The following is a 14,637-nucleotide window of genomic DNA, read 5'->3' on the forward strand; positions in this document are numbered from 1 at the left end:
TGGTGCAGAGGTAACAGCAGAGAATTCCACAGATCTGCTTTATCAGTGTTTCTGATGGAAACAAATCTAATGAACAGTGATCACAAGACTCCTTTTACTCCACAACAATGCAAGCCTGGTTGACCATTAAAAGGTATATAATCAGACAGCTTGTATAAATAATGCTTTCCATAGCAGTGCAAAACTCCTTCAGAATCAAAGGAAAGGTAAATACGAGAGGCAAGAAATGTATTTTCTCTTTCTTGTATCGGGTGTGTTCAAAAATGGAAGGTTCAAACAGAATGGCCTTAAGCTGGATGTAGCATAGCAATACCAATCCTAGAAAAAGCCCTGTGGAGATAGATACATTGAGATAAAAGAAAGAGCACAGAACAGACCTGGTGATTAGCTACACAGGAGCGCTTAGCAATTCTGGAAATTAATTAAGCAGTATTCACAGCATTTGCAAAATATGATACTGGATTAATCATCATAGAACACAAGTACCTATGTAAGCTAAAGTAGCCATCATCATAAAAGCCAATGTTCATAGCAGAGACTGAAGTTATTTAATAATTAAATTAATGTTTCCTTAATTATTTTTCAGTTGCTGCACAGACTACCAAACAACTCTGAGCATTAAAATTTGTCACCTTCACCACTCATTGCAAAGGGCAGAGTAAGTACAAGTAAAATCACACACTTTTTGGAGTTACAATATATAAACAGATACAAAACCCATGAAATTTAAGGCTAACACAGCCTGAACAAATTAAGCACGTCACAGCTATACTTACTGCTTCAGTATGTATCGGGTGCACTGCAAAGAGCAAGGATGCAACCATGCTGCTCCTGTTGTCCAGAAAAAGCTTACAGACCTTGAGGAAGACTACACAAACCACCACGTGAAAGACCAGATTTAGGAAGTGGTAGGAAACTGCATTTAACTCGCTGAACAAGTAGTTTAAGCGAAATGTAAGAACTGTAAGAGGACGGTAAGATTTATGACTCCTCTCCTAAAAGAAAGTAAATTAATCAATTAGTCACCACCAACTGACAAAGGGACTTTTACTCCAAAATAGCTTTCTAAAAATCTATGCATACGTGATTCCCCTCTCTATTCTCAGGCATCTACCTTAAAAACAAAGACCTGAAAATCAGTACTACTAAAAAAAACCCACAAAACCCAGTGAATGAAATGAAAACTCAATTTAAAACTAAAATGTTAAACAAAGAAGTTAATTCTGACTGTTTTCTCCTACTTCCACATGGTTTTACTGTATTATTCAAGTATTTTAATTACTCTATTTCACGTTTTAGATCAGGATTTTATAAAATAAAATTTTGATGCGCTCAGCTAAATGTATTATCTACATATTTTCAGTATGTCTACCAGTCAATATGTCTATGTTGCCAGTTACTTCATCCATAAACCCTTTTAAAAACTACACTTAACACCATCTTCCTGTTGCAAAATACATTTGTCAATCCGCAGTCTGTTGATAGTTTGCTGAGTATGTCCATAAAACAAAGGAATAAAATCTAACAAAAAACTGGGAGGTGGTGGGGTAGAGGTGGGACAGGGCGCCAAATTACTCATACAGACAGAAACACAAAATAGGAAAAAATATTTTAAAAGCTGTGAAAAATCAAATTAATCTGACTTCACTTAGTTAAAATTAACCTGACTTTCAGGTGATTTTCAGTGCAAAAATCAACACTGAATGAGATGGCTTCCTGTCACTCCACATGGTTAAGGTTTCTCTGGAGTAAAAGCATGTTGAAAAATACTGCTTGAAATTTTATTGGGGTGAATTTCGGAATCCACTTACTCTCAATGACTACAGGACTAGATCGCACCTGAAAAAGAGTCTGAGCTATATTAAAATTATGTATCAAAATCTATTTGTAGAGCTAGCAATCAGTATCTCACAAGGAGCTAACCTGTATGTTATGGACATTAGAAAATAGAAGATTACAAGGCAGAATGCCTTGACAGGCAAAAAAACTGTGACCGTCAGAGAATTTTTATTCATTTGTTCAGCAATGGTCTAAACTATATGTAAATCCTTTAGCCATTGCCATTCAACAATGTTTATCAACAACTTTAATGCCAATGCAGCTTTTCAGATAAAAACATAGCCACTCTACATGGGCTACAAATCAAAAACTCTGAATTCACATAAACACAGTGACTCAAACTACAAAGCAAGGGGTTAGAGAATGCATATTGAATCCATTAAATTTGTTTAATAGTGTTAATCTTTCCTTCCAGACTGTGATTAGAAATAAATACCCTTGTATGTCAATGTCTAGCTTTTGCAGGAGGAGAAGGGAAAAATGGTCAGTTGTCCAATTTCGATACTGGAATGAGGTAACACACAGCACCTTGAAGCGTGATATATGACTTTATTTTCTTACAAATTCTTTTACTGAACAAGGTGAAAATATAAGTGACATCCATTCCTGATCTTACAGTACAAAACACTAAAACTACCAAATCTCATCAGAAACAACCTATTCTGTTAAAATCACATTAAGGAAAAAAAGTGTAGAAACTCTCTGCAAGGTTTTTTCCCATTTCCTAAATGCCTCAAAGTGTTTCGCAAACAGTTTACCTCAGACATCGGAGTGCCCCAGAAGTCATTCTGAAACAGATTTTTTAACGGTGTAGAAGGATGCAAATCTTTATTGTCCAAAATTGCTGAAACATCATCAAAAACAAAGCCACAAAAGAGACTGTTCCAGTAGCAGGCTGCCACCACACCAACTATTAGTGCTGCTTCCTTCAGGTTTACATCAGCCATCTTCTCTAAGAGTTTTCATGGAAAAAAGCTGAAATATAAGGGCAGAAACTTGAGTAGTTTTACTGACTAAAACCTAAGGTTGATAAAGTCAAATTAAGACATGCAATATTTCAGAAGTTAATGACATTATTTATCTAAAAATCAGTAAGACAAAAAGCTTTCCTCAAGTCTCATCCATCTTAGAAAATTTAGTGCTTAAAAGAAATAGTCTCATTAAAAAGTCTCACCCCTAAAAAGCCCTCCCACAAGCTGGACACACTGCTACACTTTGTGTTTTACTAAAAAAAAAAAGAAGATTGATGATAAATTGTGACATAGTTTTTAGCAGACAGTTATGCAGTTCAAGTGAATGCTGCAAACTGAAGAACTACAAAAATTAAGCTCTCTAGAACCCCAAGTAATTTTACATACTGACACAGAATACTAAGTTATCAAAAGTCAGACAGTGTGTTAATTATTCATGTTTTTTAGGTTTAAACGAGTTTCCAAAATAGTTCAAAAGCAACTAAAGAAACAAATTCCAAACATTCTCAAGAACAAACAGGAAACCTCAAGAACTTCATAAATACAGGTGTTCAAAAACAGGTAAAGAAGGACATTAGCGATAATAAAAAGTTTATGGTGAGTTGACCTTGTCTGGACACCAGGTACCCACCAACCCACTCTATCACTCCCCTCTGCAGCAGGACAGGGGGGAAGAAAATAAGATGGAAAAAACTCGTGGCTCAAGATCGAGGCAGGTAATAAAAGCAAAAGCAAAGACCACATGCGGAAGCAAAGGAAAACAAAAGATTTATTCTCTACTCCCCATCAGCAGGCCACGTCTATCCACTTCCCAGGAAGCAGGGCTTCAGTATGTGTAGCAGTGGCTCCAGAAGACAAACACTGTAAATAAATGTCGTCCCCCTTTCCCCTTTCTCCTAGCTTTTACTGCTAAGTCAACCTCATATGGTATGGAATTTCCCTTTCCTTAGTTTGTGTCAGCTGTCCTGGCTGTGTCCCCTCCCAAGATCTTGTCCACCCCCAGCCTACTGGTGAGGGGGGACTGTTGGAGAGACAGCCTGGATGTTGTGGGAGCACTGCTCTGCAGTAACCAAAACACTAGTGTGTCATCAACACCTTTCCAGCTACCAATAAAAAAAACACAGCATTCTGAGGGCTCCATGGGGAAAATTAACTCCATCTCAGCCAGACCCAATACAAAGTTAAGCTTACCATTGAAGCTCACACTTTGCTCATTTGCATTCTTCACAGAAGTTCATGAAAACGTCATTTTTTTCCCAACTCTGCCAACTGCTCCGATGTCACCGAATGTTCGAGTCCCATCTAAAGAAAAACGGCACGCAAGAAAACACTAGAAATGAACTTTATCTTACATTACTTTCTGTCATCTTGCATAAACTTCCTAAGCCCTAGAAATTATTAAACATCAGTTTTATGATTATTTTAAAAATATTATACAGGTGACCTGATCAAAAGGTGGAATTACTATGTATTGGGTTGTCTGAAAACACTGTTCTGCTTTGGATGAATAAGAAGGGAACTACAAGTCAAAGGCATTCTTTTTGACCACTGATTGACACAGTGTGGATTACTGCCAATTGCTGGCACCAAAGATACTGAAAAGCTACAGACAGTTAACACTGATCTAGTTTTGAAAAAATAGAGATATGACTGAACAAAATACACAGCATTTTCCCCAAAACTAGAGAGGGGTAACACCTGCAAGGACACAGAACAGCTAACATTAGCTGGATAATGTGGATCCATAAATACGTAAAACCATCAGCCTTATGTCTATCAGGGTTCACACAACAAAGCTGACAAGTTATTTGGAAACTATGGTCTGTTCTATTGTCCTAAACTCTGAAATGCTGGTGACTTTTTTTTTGCTTCAGTTTGTTGGGTTTTTTTAATCATGTTCAGGTTTAAGTATATTATGCTCCAAAAACAGTCTATGGAAATCTCATCGAGACAGGTAATGTCAGTTGTTTTTGCAGCCTGGGCCTGAGAGCACGACAATCACCTACCACAACTAGTGGCAAAGGAGCAATGGTACAGGAATGAATACATGTGCAACAAATGCATGTGCAATTTAACTAAAAACCAAGACAAAGATCATTTAAAAGGAATCAAAACCAATCCATTCAGTGTTACTCACATAATGGCAGTGAATGGTTTTCTTCTTTTGTAGTACTTGAAGTACTGACTATTGGCGTTACTTCAACCAAGAAATAGTCTTTCTTCAAAGCTGCCACTACCTTTGTAACAAAAAAAAAAAAAAGGGGGGGAAAAAAAACTCCAATGTTAAATGTTAAAGGATGCTGCTACGTCTTTTTGCCAGGCTGGATCAGAGTACTTTAAAACAGCGTACTTTAAGTCTGAAAATATTTATGGTCTTCTTGGCAGCCAGGGAAATCTTACTAAAATAAGAAAACAAAACATGTTGCAGGAACACAGGAAAAGAAAGCCCACTTTTGAACTTCAACTCAAAGTTTTTCAGTTCCCCCCCTCAAACAATCTGAAGAGAAGAAACTGCTGTTTATCACCCTGCTAGAAACAGAGTTTGAAACTTCTTGTTTGCAACAGCTTCTGAATTGTGCACTTCCTACTTCCTGAAGTTCACTAGTTCTACTGAAAAGCAGTGACATCTGAAAAGGACCTACAACAAACATATAGTGATTTTCCAACATAAAAGCCTACATTTTTTAAATATAGTGTTCCAACAATTAACAAGACAATATTGCCATACAGAACCAACCGTAAGATTAAAGTTTGCCCTTTAAGAAAAAGCATCACAAGCTGAGTAGGGTTTTGGTGACAGTTTTTTTGGTGACTTGGAGACAGTGTAAGTTTACTGCATTGGTTGAAGCAGTAAGCCCTTGCAGACACTGCTTTCAGTATCAAAAAGTAACTCTGAGCTAATTCTTCGACAAATCTATTTCAGAAACACCTACTGCTACACAAATAGGAAAAAAAAATACATTCCTAAGTATAGCCTCCTATCCAAAAGAAAAAGCTTAACCAATCTTAATTGCTAGCTTCTCGATAAATTTTTGTAGGTTTTTACTGTTCTTTTCCCTACACAGAATATACGTCAAGACAGTTACTTTATTCCTTAAATCCTAGGCAATTCTGATGCTTTCACAAGCCTTTCTATTTGCTCTGAATGTCTAGTATTTCCTCCACCCAGAACTCTAATTTTACACCGCTACTGACCTTGCTGTTCCCTGACAAAGCTACGCTTACCTACATGCCAACTGTAGGGAAAATACAGTTTTCATTTGAATGAAAGGGAACTCTTAGGCATAAAGAAATTAAGATTTTGGCTACATCCAACATCAGGTTTAAGCAGCTAGCCCACCAGAGAAACCTGTTTGAGAATTCCAGAAAAAATTCACCTTTAACATCACAATTTTTTAATTTGCTATTCACCCTCTGCTTTACAGCACGTTTCAATCACAGATATGACTGCAAATACATGACTATAGTTTGGTCTTTCTAGACAAGTATTTGAGCTCCAGGAAATTCTGAACAGCTTACTAAATTCACTTTAAGGGATGAACATATGCTACAAAATGCATTGTTCTGGTTTTAGCAGCAAGACACACAACACACTGCTTGAGCTGTGCCAAGCTTGGTAACCTCAAATGCATCACAACATATCCCTCTACAATTTTTGTTGCGTGCAAAAGCACTACTAGGTCTTGGCAACAAACGGGTACAATGGAAATCTGGAAAAGCCACCATTTTCCAGCAATCTGCTTCCAGGGCAAGCACAAAAATAGGAAATGCAAGGCAACATATAATCTATAGATCACACAAAACTGTAGCACAGATACTTTACTACTTCTAACTTGCATTCTGGCATTCTAAGGTCTTATTTTCCTGAAATATACTGTAAAGACACATAAAGTTAGGAAAACTACTTTTTCCACCTGGTCTGATTACAGGGTAGTTTAATGTTTTCGTTGAATTAAAGCATAAATATGGAAAAGATGTTTTTGCAGTCCTTTACGTTAGCATAACAAGGCAGATTTTCAGGAAGGCTCACCATCAGAACTACTACTTCCTATGTCTACTACAGCTGGGTCCACCACCAGACTCCAAGCTTCAAACGTGGAATGATCATCAACGTGTTGAGAACACAAGACTAAAATAGAAGGAGGCTTACAAAAGCTCATCTGTACATGGTAAGCCAGGCAAAAGCATGTCTGCCATTAATCTCAGTGCAAAACGACAATTGCAATTTGGCAGCCAACACCCATTTCACATCAACTAATCTGATGTGGGAAAGTAAGAAGCCATGTCAGCAGCATGCAAGACTGAGAACTTCATAGATCACAGATGTGCAAGAGGCTGCTGAAGGTCTGGTATGACTGGGTGCCTCAAGTGAGTCACAGTCAGTGGATACATTCCCCTTCTTGTCCAATAAACACGTTGAGATTTGCTATTAACCCAAGTACGGTCTTGAAAGTGCCAGTACTTCACCACTCCCAGTGATGGGTGTAGTGTTAAATGCCTGTAAAGCATGCTGCCTAACAACTCATTTGTTTAATACAGGCTTGCTGTGACGGAGACCCACACCACTGACTGCTCCAACACATGTAAACAGATTGACTGTTTCATCTCACTTATCCCCTACTTTCACAGCTTGTAAAACTGCCCATCAGATACCTTAACCACCCCTTTGGCTGTATGACTGCCACTTCGTGGTCTATGGAACAGCCACAGAGCACCCATTTGACTGGATGAAATCAGGACAGACACACACTTTATTTCACTTTTAGAAAAATAGGAAAACAAAATATTTCTCTACAATCACTACCAAATCCATGACACTACAGATGGTTTAGCACCGCATACTGCAAAATATAGGAGTCTGCACAGTAAAATTCAACACAAATAAAAATGCGTAATGATGTTCTAAGAATATCCTCAGTCGGGAGATTTGGGAGTGTGGAAGCCATTTTCTGCCCACATGATTTAGGAAAAATCAGGAAGCACGTATTTAGGCAGGAATACAGCTGCAACAGCTATTTAGCATTCCACAATTAGCTATCACCCAATAAACATGCTATCTGCCACCTTACACCAACAACAGACCCTTGCAGGAGCAAATATACTTGTGCTGATTAGATCAATCTTACTACCTAACTTTAGAAACTTACAACACACATTTAAATTTTTTCTTTTACTGCGTAATGGCACTTTTACATCCTGAAGGGCATTCATAACGACTTCTGTTCCAATCAATCCTAGAAAATGTTCTATGCAAGTCACTTGTGTCTTCTTTACAAAAAAAAGACATGGTTAGTGGCAGTAATAGAGAATTCGAAACCACGGCACTTCCATATGGGAAAAAGCTTGTACAAACCGCCTAATCCTGCTCAGGATTTCCACTGAAATTGAGAGGAACAAATGTGATCATTAAAATGCATCTCAAACAGATGTCACAACTTCAAAATTTCAGCCTGTTCCAGCTTCTGTATGAAAACTCTTACTACTCTTGAAAATAACACAGCATAATTGACGTATTGGTATTTGCAGCTTTTGATACAGTCAGCATTTTGAAAGTCAGGTCATGCTGTCAGAAACCTTTTTTAAAAAGTCACCTTATCCACTGTCCATAACAGAACGTTAGTTCCTACAATCTAAAGATTGATACTTTTTTTTAATCTCAAATTTGGAGAGTATTTTAATTCTTACTTCATTAAATACTCATAGCTATTAAAAATACACCTTACACTTTTCAGTCATACCAAGATGTTAGCATTTTCAACTATAATCAAACTGCAGCTGTCCTCTGGAGATGACAATGTAAGCATCAGTGAGGCAACAATCTGTAACTCCACAGAGACACTTTGATAAACAGCACTCTGCATGTGCAATGTGAAGCATAATTATTATGTAAATCTCAAGGAACTTAATTTTGTGTTATATTAATTAGGCTGCTGGAAACAAAAACAGGCAATTTGCATATGGATCAGACAGTTTCTTGAAAAGCTTTGATAAACTAATGAGCCTTTATGCACATACCTAATCGTAAAGTGTAGGCTTCCACCCTTGTAAAGCCAGTGAAGAGATAGACACACGTGAAGCAGTTGCCAAAAAATAGTCATGCATCTCATTTACTCTGGAGACACGTGCTTTGATAACCATTGAAGGTCCTGAATTATTTAAAACATATTTACAGTTCACACAGAAAACAGTCAAATTACCAAAGGTGGAAGAAAACAAAGAACAGTTAAAACCACTTCTAGATTTATTTTTATTTTTAAACAGGTGAGCAACAAGTTCATCTAAGAGCTGGTGGACAAATTGATGAATATGAGTAGAGATACACACAACAGATTACTAAACCCAGTAGTATAGTCACTTAAAAATGGCATTTTAATTCAGCTTCTGAGGCTCTGCTAACGTCCTAATTTGCTTTGTCTACTTGCTACCCTTTCTGTATTTTTATTTTTGGCTAAATTGAATATTCTTTCAGCTGACTCACGACTGGTGTTTAACGACATAAAGAAATCATTTCGTTTGTTGCGCCTTTTCAACACAGCCTTTACATTTATCTTCTTCTAAAAACATCACTCCAAGGTACAACTCCAGTATGAAACAATGCACAGCTGAGATTTAAATGATTGGGCTTGAATGTCATATAGAAGGTGGCAAGCAGTATTTGGAAAGATGGGATGAGGACGAATGCAAAACATGTCTGGATTTCCCTTTCATCTTGCTGAGATTCTAGAGCAGAATAAATATAACAAGAAAAGTTTCATTGTGACAACCTTCCTCTGGAAATACTACAGGATCAAGAGGAATGGGACTAATATGAAGTACTCTTCACTCCCCAGCAAGGCAATGGCCTCCAGCCTTCTCTTCATACAGTTCTGAAGGATCAACTAGATGAGGAATGGCCGCTCTGACGTGGAGTCAGAACACGTGCTGCAGGCCAGAGGAAAGAATTCCCTGAGTGAAGAGCGTAAAGAGCTTGCTGGCAACCAAGAAGCTGAACCAACACTTGCAACATTTTAGGGTACTCTGGTACAAACAAGGATAAAAACATAAAACAATTTAAAAAAGGGTGAGATGAAGATACCGGTTTAGCTGGTGGTTTAGCTTCAATTTGTTTAATGCAACTGGTGCAACAGTCAGTTAAAATACAAACCACACAGATATGGGTTTGTATTTTAATGAATTTTGTAGCTTCACATGATTAACAGGATCTGACACTACAAAGTCAAACCTTTAAAGGTTTTATTTTGTTGAGAGTTTTTTTCTACATTCAAACAATAACAAAATAGTACCTTTTATATTTCGAATAACTACATAAAATGTGATGTTTCCTCACAGGACACTGATGCAAAAATAGTGTCTCTAAAATAACGCTGATCAACACCCTCAATGTTCTAGAAATACAACAGTAGAAAATGCATGTTTGTTAACTCCAAAGAATAAACAAGTAAAAGCTACATGGGTGGCCTACGCTGAAAAGACAGCCTTTAGACTCTGCTATGCATGTCCTTATTTAGTACGCTTGGTCTGCGTATGACTTCTTGCGGTATTTTTTATAACAGTCCACTAGGTCTTTCATACTGCAGTTTTTCTGTTAGGTCTCCTAAATGGCATACTGTTATCAAAACCGTGGTTTAACATGAACACCTAACTCTTCTAAGAGGGTAGGTCAAGCTGTGTACTATGGAGCTAAAATGCCCTTTTGGTTCAAAACTACAAGTATGTATTCCCACTAAAAGAAGATCCACTTACACAAAGTTTGTCATGCGATTAGATGTGACAGAATCAACGAAAAACTAATTCTTTTGCTCTAAGCCATTCTGTATTTTAAACCTTTCCTATTTTGTGTGGGGTTAATATGTCCATTCTTTTCGCTTTTGGAAGTTTTCATGCCCACCTCAAAATCACTTTTAGTTCTGCATCAATCTTCTTACTAGCTGCACTACACAATTATAACAGACGTAGTTTCATTACCAGTATACATAATGGTGTATTTTCTGTTGCTTCTGTAACTCAACAACATTCAAAAAATGCTGAAACACATTAAATAAAGCACATTAAATATATTAAATAGCTACACTGGCCTTGACAGCTTGTTAGCCTCATGAAGAGGATTAAAAAAAGAGTTCCTATTCAGAAGGATCAATGCATTATTTTATTCCTGTAGCAAGGCAGCATTATTCTCTACGGATCGCTTGCTCCACCTATAAAAGTCCCTCCTGCTAAGAAATCAGTTTTACACTTAATCACAATAAATTTTATTTTTAGTAACATTCCCCATTCATGAAATATAATCTGGTCTCTTTCCCTTCCCTAACTACACAGTTTGCTTTTCTTACCAAATATGAAGCTGTAATTAATCCACCTCTGGCTGGGGTATAAAAGCCTTTATGTTCAATTAAGAACTGAGATTATGCCATGACTAGAATAAGTTACATAACTATAAGGAGTGCCAAACGTGTTGCATCTTGTCAGCCTTCGTTAAATATCAACACTAATCAACAGATAGCACAGAAAAAGAAAACGGTGAATAATCCAGAAAAAAGCAAGAGTCCTGAGATGACATTATCATCACCCTTCTCCTTCCATTAAGAAAGAAAAATCCTCTCCAGCTCTCCACCGCTGCTGAATACAAGGACATACGCCCCTCCTTTTTCCTTTTTTATTTGAAAAGACGTGTTCGCAGCCATTTAGCTAGAACACAGGATCCCAAACATTTTGGGCCACCAGACCACAGCCAACGCTCACACTTCCTCGCTGGCCACCAGCGCACAACGGATCCGAGCAGCGCACAGCCGCGACCTCTTCCCATACCGCTCCGCAAGCGACCTGCCGGGCCCCGACTACCGCGCACTCCCGCCCAGCGCACACGCGCACCGGGGCAGCGCCGCGGCCCCCCCGCCCGACGCTCCGGCGGGAAGGAGCGCGGTGCCCGCAGCCCTGGGGCGAGGCAGGGAACGGAGGGCCATGGCGGGGGGAGGGCGGAGGGGGCCGGGCGAGCGGCCGTGGGAAGCGAGCGGGCCCGGGCCTGGGCCCTGGCCCCGCTCCAGCGGCGCGGGAGCGCGACCGGAGAGAGGCCGCACCGCAGCCCGGCCCTCTGCAGGCGCGGAGGGCTCCACGGCTGAGGCACGGCCAGGAGAGAGAGGACTGCAGGCGGACCCAGCCCTCCCGCCTACCCGAATCCAATCTAAGGGGGAACGGCCCCACAGCCCGCCACTACCCGCCCTACCTGAGGCCGCTTCCTCCGCGGCCTCACCGCTACAGCCGCCGGCAGACACAGCGCATGCGCAGAGCTCATCCCCCGCCCTCCGCGCAGCAAAGGCTGTCGGGAAACCGCCCCTTCCCCCCGGGCGGCAGGCCCCGAGGCACGCCGGGAGCTGTGGTCCCGGAGGAGCCGCGCGGCACGCTGGGACGCGCAGTCCGTCGCCAGCGGCCTGGGCTCGCGGCTCGGCGCCGTTGCCCCGGGAACCGCGGCTTGGCCGGGGGGATCGCGCCCCGCGTCTCCTCGCCGCCTGGCCGAGCGGCACCTCGGAGCTGGGAGCGCCCGGCTGGCACCGCGGGGCTCGTCGTGCCGCGGGAGCGCGGACCTTCCCCGCGCCTACGAGTATCCGGGTCCCCGGGAGCTGCGCCGGCGGGAGAGTTTGATGGCGTCGCCTAGCAGCGGCATCCGCCGCCGCCGTCCTCGGGGAGCGGTGAGGGCAAGGGGCGGGGGTGCTCTGAGGAAGGAGGCCGCGACCGCTGCGCCGCGGAGAGCGGGCTGCCGGGCCGGGGCGGGCCGGGCCGGGGGCGGTGGCGGGTCCCAGGCAGAAGCGGCCGGGCGCAGGCACGGTCGCGGTGCCGGGAGGAGGTGACAGCCCGCCGTGTCGGCTCTCGGCGGGTGCCTCAGCCGGGCCCCGCGATGAAGGCAGGCGCAAGATAAAGCAGTTTGTTAATTCGGCGGAGTCAGGTGGAGCGGGAGCAGAGCCGTCCCTCAGGAGCAGCCTGGAGGGATGGCGGTCCGGCGCTGCGTCCTTCCCGGGGCCGGGATACACAAACGGGAAGTGAACAGGGACCCTCCACACGATCCCGTTTTGGCTGTGGCTTTGTAGTTACAATGTAGTGCTGCGTGGAGCTGGTAGATGAGAGCCAGTCTGGGTAATGTAGTTTTAAAATCAGAAGTAGCTTAAGCTAGGTTAGTCCTGGTAAACTAATACAAAGTTATTAGAGTGCATCTCCTGCGTGACTGTGCTGCTTCTTGATGTTGAGCCTTGCTCAAGTAGACAGCCCTCTGTGCTACACATTGAACACACCGTTACGGAAAAAGAACAGCTGTTCCTGCTGGTACTTAATCTCACTGTGGTGGTAAGGTATCTCCGTGGTAGCTTGGATGCCTCTTGACATGGTTTCCTGTAGGCAGCAGAGGACGTTATTGTTGTTCTGACAGTACTTAAACATGCCCACCAGACCTCCTTTTCTATCTGGCCTTGCTGAGCTTTGTAACACCTGCCCATTTTATGTGTGTTTGATTCCTTGAGGAAGTCAAGAAGATCTTGTGATAACTGACAAGGTCCTCCACGTCGGTCGGAGCAATCACAAGCACAAATACCAAAATAAGGTCCTTTCCAACTCAAACTACTCTATGATTCTGTGAGTCTATATTAATGTCAAATGCACATCTATTTCATGCTTTTTGTAGAGCCATGATCTCAGTGTCTCACCACACAGATCATCTGTCAAAGCACTGGTTCTAGTTGAGGGGAAGGCATCAGCTAAATTTTGTGATGAAAAGCTCCTCAATTAAATAAGTTTTTTCTTGTTGTCCTTAAGTATGTGTATACTGTGGAACATACTGCATGCTTAGGTTGTGCCCCCCAACCTTACTGTAGCTGGTCCCCCAATAAGCTAGATTACTTTGTTTATGTACAGATACCTCTCCTTTTGGATACAGTTTTTAGACTGATACTTTCTTAAGAAGTTATTTTGTAAGTTAAGAGAAAAAGAGATTTGAAAGATGGAAGGTAGGAAAAGATTGACAGTAGTAAGGTTGTGCATTATCTTTCAGAATATGTATTTTGTATATATTTTGATTGTTGGGCATTTCATACCTGTAATTCCTACATCTCATCGTTTAAGAAAAAATTTGTATTTAAAAAAACCCAACCCTTAAGCAAGTATGTGAATGGAATCAAGTAGTATTCAATTAGCTGAAGAAGTAAGAGTGCCAAAATCAGTATGTGCCTGTGTGTGTTTGTCTCATATTTTCCTTTGCCGTCTGTGACAAAGCAGAAAAGCAAAAATGTATATATGATGTCATCTTTATGAAGTTATGGATTATATGGAATGTGTGTTTTCTAAAACGTTTAGCGAACACTGAAGAAATGTTAAATAGAGGGGAACACTCAATTAGTTTATGTGTTCAAAAAAGATGAGGAAATGTTGATTTTTATGCTCCCTTAAGCATACAGCTGGATTTCAAAGTCTTAACAGCTTGTCTTTCAGACTGCTTAGGCATACTTTTTGGGAAAGTAATACCAGTTCAGCCTTTCATTAGGGAAGGAGGTTTCAGTTGTTGAGTCTTCAAACTGCTGAATGATGAACAGGGGGCATGATAGAACAGATCTCAAAATATCATGCTCAGCATAGAGCATTATTGGAGTTATTGATTGAGCTTGATTTTTTTTCTATAAAATAATCCCTGCTGTGTCATAAGTTTTTTGAATAATAATGAATTTAATATTCTAGTTAGTTTTATTTCTTTCTAAATTTTCTTAACCATTTCCATGCCATATTCAGAGTTTAGGGCAATAAGTAGATTTAAAAATGTTCGGTTTTAAACTTGGCAGAATCAAATTTTTTG

General features: G+C 40.8%; 2 protein-coding genes across 11 annotated transcripts in view; one reads left to right on the forward strand and one right to left on the reverse strand.

The window, feature by feature from the left end:
• TMTC3 (transmembrane O-mannosyltransferase targeting cadherins 3) overlaps nucleotides 1–12,111 on the reverse strand; it is a 36,736-nt gene extending 24,625 nt beyond the window's left edge. Inside the window, exons 1-6 of one of the 2 annotated variants that reach the window (XM_075427778.1) lie at nucleotides 12,031–12,106; nucleotides 8,826–8,956; nucleotides 4,948–5,047; nucleotides 4,002–4,112; nucleotides 2,598–2,814; nucleotides 777–995 (exon numbers count right to left, since the gene is read on the reverse strand). In XM_075427778.1, the coding sequence (XP_075283893.1) occupies nucleotides 777–995; nucleotides 2,598–2,786 (408 nt within the window). In that variant the 5' untranslated portion in view covers nucleotides 2,787–2,814; nucleotides 4,002–4,112; nucleotides 4,948–5,047; nucleotides 8,826–8,956; nucleotides 12,031–12,106. Of the gene's footprint in view, nucleotides 1–776; nucleotides 996–2,597; nucleotides 2,815–4,001; nucleotides 4,113–4,947; nucleotides 5,048–8,825; nucleotides 8,957–12,030 lie in introns of both variants that reach the window. The other variant, XM_075427777.1, reaches the window with a different exon arrangement.
• A 163-nt stretch (nucleotides 12,112–12,274) lies between these two features.
• The window catches only part of CEP290 (centrosomal protein 290), a 53,202-nt gene continuing 50,839 nt past the window's right edge, over nucleotides 12,275–14,637 (forward strand). For 7 of the 9 annotated variants that reach the window (XM_075429352.1, XM_075429357.1, XM_075429355.1 and 4 more), the window contains exon 1: nucleotides 12,275–12,493. The gene's annotated coding sequence lies outside the window, so the exon portion shown is untranslated. Of the gene's footprint in view, nucleotides 12,494–13,315; nucleotides 13,428–14,637 lie in introns of all 9 variants that reach the window. The other 2 variants (XM_075429354.1, XM_075429353.1) reach the window with 2 other exon arrangements.

Source organism: Opisthocomus hoazin, chromosome 8 (assembly GCF_030867145.1).
Source record: "Opisthocomus hoazin isolate bOpiHoa1 chromosome 8, bOpiHoa1.hap1, whole genome shotgun sequence".
Classification (NCBI taxonomy): Eukaryota; Metazoa; Chordata; class Aves; order Opisthocomiformes; family Opisthocomidae; genus Opisthocomus; species Opisthocomus hoazin.